The 3,504-nt window shown below is 54.9% G+C and overlaps 1 protein-coding gene across 1 annotated transcript; it reads right to left on the bottom strand.

Annotated features, from left to right (window-relative positions):
• Positions 1 to 302: 302 nt before the first annotated feature.
• LOC130598938 (glutamate receptor ionotropic, kainate 5-like) lies at positions 303 to 3,496 on the bottom strand (the record flags this gene model as incomplete). The annotated part of the gene is made up of 2 exons (XM_057408901.1): positions 3,392 to 3,496; positions 303 to 497 (listed from the first exon to the last, which is right to left on the bottom strand). Coding segments are annotated over exons 1-2 (270 nt in total), but the record flags the coding sequence as incomplete, so codon positions are not given.
• Between the last annotated feature and the right edge of the window lie 8 nt (positions 3,497 to 3,504).

Raw genomic sequence — 3,504 nt, forward strand, 5'->3', positions numbered from 1 at the left:
GATGCCCTCAAACCCCATAAGATGCCCCCAAACCCATACTAAATGCCCCCAACCCCCATAAGATGCCCACAAACCCCCATAAGATGCCCACAAACCCCCATACGATGCCCTCAAACCCCATAAGATGCCCCCAAACCCATACTAAATGCCCCCAACCCCCCTAAGATGCCCTCAAACCCCCATAAAATGCCCTCAAACCCCCATAAGATGCCCACAAACCCCCATAAGATGCCCTCAAACCCCCATAAGATACCCTCAAACCCCCTCCAGATCCCCCCCCGGGCCCCCGTTGCCCCCCATACCCTATTGATGAGCTCTCCCACCATGCCGGTCCAGGACCCATTGGGCTCGGGGGCCCCATAGAGCCCGTCCTCCACCAGCTTGATGTGGAAGCGGAACTTGAGGAGCCCGGCCAGCTCCTGCAGCATGTCCACGCAGAAGCCCTCGTAGCGCTCGGGGCCGCCCGCGCCCCCCACCCGCATCACGTAGGGGTTCTCCTATGGGGTGGGATTGGGAAGGGATGGGGACGGGCATGGGATAGGGAGGATGGAGAGGTTGGAGTGATGGGGAAGGCAAGAGGGAGGCAATGGAGAGCACAAAGGGGATTCCAGTGGAGAACCCAAGAGGAACCCAATGGAGAACCCAAGAGGAACCCAATGGAGAGCCCAAGAGGAACCCAATCGAGAACCCAAGAGGAACCCAATGGAGAGCCCAATGGAGATACCCCATGAGATCGCAATGGAGAGTACAAAGGGGAACCCAATGGAGAACCCAAGAGGAACCCAATGGAGAGCCCAATGGAGATACCCCATGAGATCACAATGGAGAGTACAAAGGGGAACCCAATGGAGAGCCCAAGAAGAACCCAATGGAGAATCCAAGAGGAACCCAATGGAGAACCCAAGAGGAACCCAATGGAGAATCCAAGAGGAACCCAATGGAGAACCCAAGAGGAATCCAATGGAGAACCCAAGAGGAACCCAATGGAGAACCCAAGAGGAACCCAATGGAGAGCCCAATGGAGATACCCCATGAGATCACAATGGAGAGTACAAAGGGGAACCCAATGGAGAGCCCAAGAAGAACCCAATGGAGAATCCAAGAGGAACCCAATGGAGAACCCAAGAGGAACCCAATGGAGAACCCAAGAGGAACCCAATGGAGAGCCCAATGGAGATACCCCATGAGATCACAATGGAGAGCACAAAGGGGAACCCAAGGGAGAACCCAAGAGGAACCCAATGGAGAGCCCAAGAGAAACCCAATGGAGAACCCAAGAGGAACCCAATGGAGAGCCCAGTGGAGATACCCCATGAGATCACAATGGGGAGCACAAAGGGGATCCCAGTGGAGAGCCCAAGAGGAACCCAATGGAGAGCCCAATGGAGATACCCCATGAGATCGCAAGGGGGAACCCAAGAGGAACCCAATAGAGAATCCAATGGAAATACCCCATGAGATCGCAATGGAGAGCACAAAGGGGAACCCAAGGGAGAACCCAAGAGGAACCCAATGGAGAGCCCAAGAGGAACCCAATGGAGAGCCCAATGGAGATACCCCATGAGATCGCAATGGAGAACCCGAGAGGAACCCAATGGAGAACCCAATGGAGATACCCCATGAGATCGCAATGGAGAGCACAAAGGGGAACCCAATGGAGAAGCCAAGAGGAACCCAATGGAGAGCCCAAGAGGAACCCAATGGAGAACCAAAGAGGAACCCAGTGGAGAGCCCAATGGAGATACCCCCTAAGACTGCAATGGAGAGCACAAAGAGGAACCCAATGGAGAACCCAAGAGGAACCAAATGGAGAGCCCAATGGAGATACCCCATGAGATCGCAATGCAGAGCACAAAGGGGAACCCAATGGAGAACCCAAGAGGAACCCAATGGGGAGCCCAATGGAGGTACCCCGTGAGATCCCAATGGAGAACACAAGGACCCAATGGAGAACCCAAGGATGAGCCCAATGGAGAACCCAAGGATGAACCCAATGGAGAACCTAATGGTGAACCCAATGGAGACCCCAAGACGACCCCAATGGAGAACCCAAGGGTAAACCCAATGGACAACCCAATGGAGACCCCAAGATGACCCCAATGGAGAACCCAATGGAAAACCCAATGTAGAACCCAAGGATGAGCCCAATGGAGAACCCAATGGAGAACCCAATGGAGACCCAAAGACAACAACAATGGAGAAACCCAATGGACAACCTAATGGACAACCCAATGGATAACGCAAGGGTAAACCCAATGGACAACCCAATGGAGACCACAAGATGACCCCAATGGAGAACCCAATGGAGACCCCAAGACGACCCCAATGGAGAACCCAATGGAGACCCCAAGACGACCCCAATAGAAAGCCCAATGGACAACCCAATGGAGACCCCAAGACGACCCCAATGGAGAACCCAATGGAGACCCCAAGACGACCCCAATAGAAAGCCCAATGGACAACCCAATGGAGACCCCAAGACGACCCCAATGGAGAACCCAATGGAGAACCCAATGGACAACCCAATGGAGACCCCAAGATGACACCAATGGAGAACCCAATGGAGAACCCCAATGGACAACCCAACGGAGACCCCAAGATGACACCAATGGAGAACCCAATGGAGAAACCAAGGGTGAACCCAATGTAGAATCCAATGGAGAACCCAAGGGTGAACCCAATGGAGAACCCAATGGAGACCCCAAGACGACCCCAATGGACAACCCAATGGAGAACCCAATGGACAACCCAATGGAGACCCCAAGATGACCCCAATGGACAACCCAATGGAGAACCCAATGGAGACCCCCAATGAGACCCCAATGGACAACCCAACGGAGACCCCAAGACGACAGCAATGGAGAACCCAATGGAGACCCCAAGACGACCCCAATGGACAACCCAATGGAGACCCCAAGACGACACCAATGGACAACCCAATGGAGACCCCAAGACGACCCCAATGGAGAACCCAATGGAGAACCCAATGGACAACCCAATGGAGACCCCAAGACGACCCCAATGGAGAACCCAATGGAGAACCCAATGGAGACCCCAAGACGACCCCAATGGAGAACCCAATGGAGAACCCAATGGAGACCCCAAGACGACCCCAATGGACAACCCAATGGACAACCCAATGGAGACCCCAAGATGACACCAATGGAGAACCCAATGGACAACCCCAATGGACAACCCAACGGAGACCCCAAGACGACCCCAATGGAGACCCCCAATGGACAACCCAACCCAAACCCCAACGGAGACCCCAACCGAAGACCCCCGGTGACTTCTTCCCCCCCCCCCCCAGCTCCAGAGCCCCACCAGGAGCAGAAGCAGCCCCATAGATGCCAACGGCCCCCCTCAATGGGGCTGCGCCAGCCCCACTCACCAGGATGGTGGTGATGATGAGGGTCTTGTTGGCCAAGCTATCGGAGGCGTTGACGGCCAAGGTGGCGGCGTCCATGGCCAAGGTCCTATTGGAGTACCACACACCCACCTGTG

This window comes from Pezoporus wallicus, unplaced genomic scaffold (assembly GCF_028554395.1).
Source record: "Pezoporus wallicus isolate ANWC-B61680 ecotype Strahan unplaced genomic scaffold, APGP_CSIRO_Pwel_v1 contig_12634, whole genome shotgun sequence".
Taxonomy (NCBI): Eukaryota; Metazoa; Chordata; class Aves; order Psittaciformes; family Psittacidae; genus Pezoporus; species Pezoporus wallicus.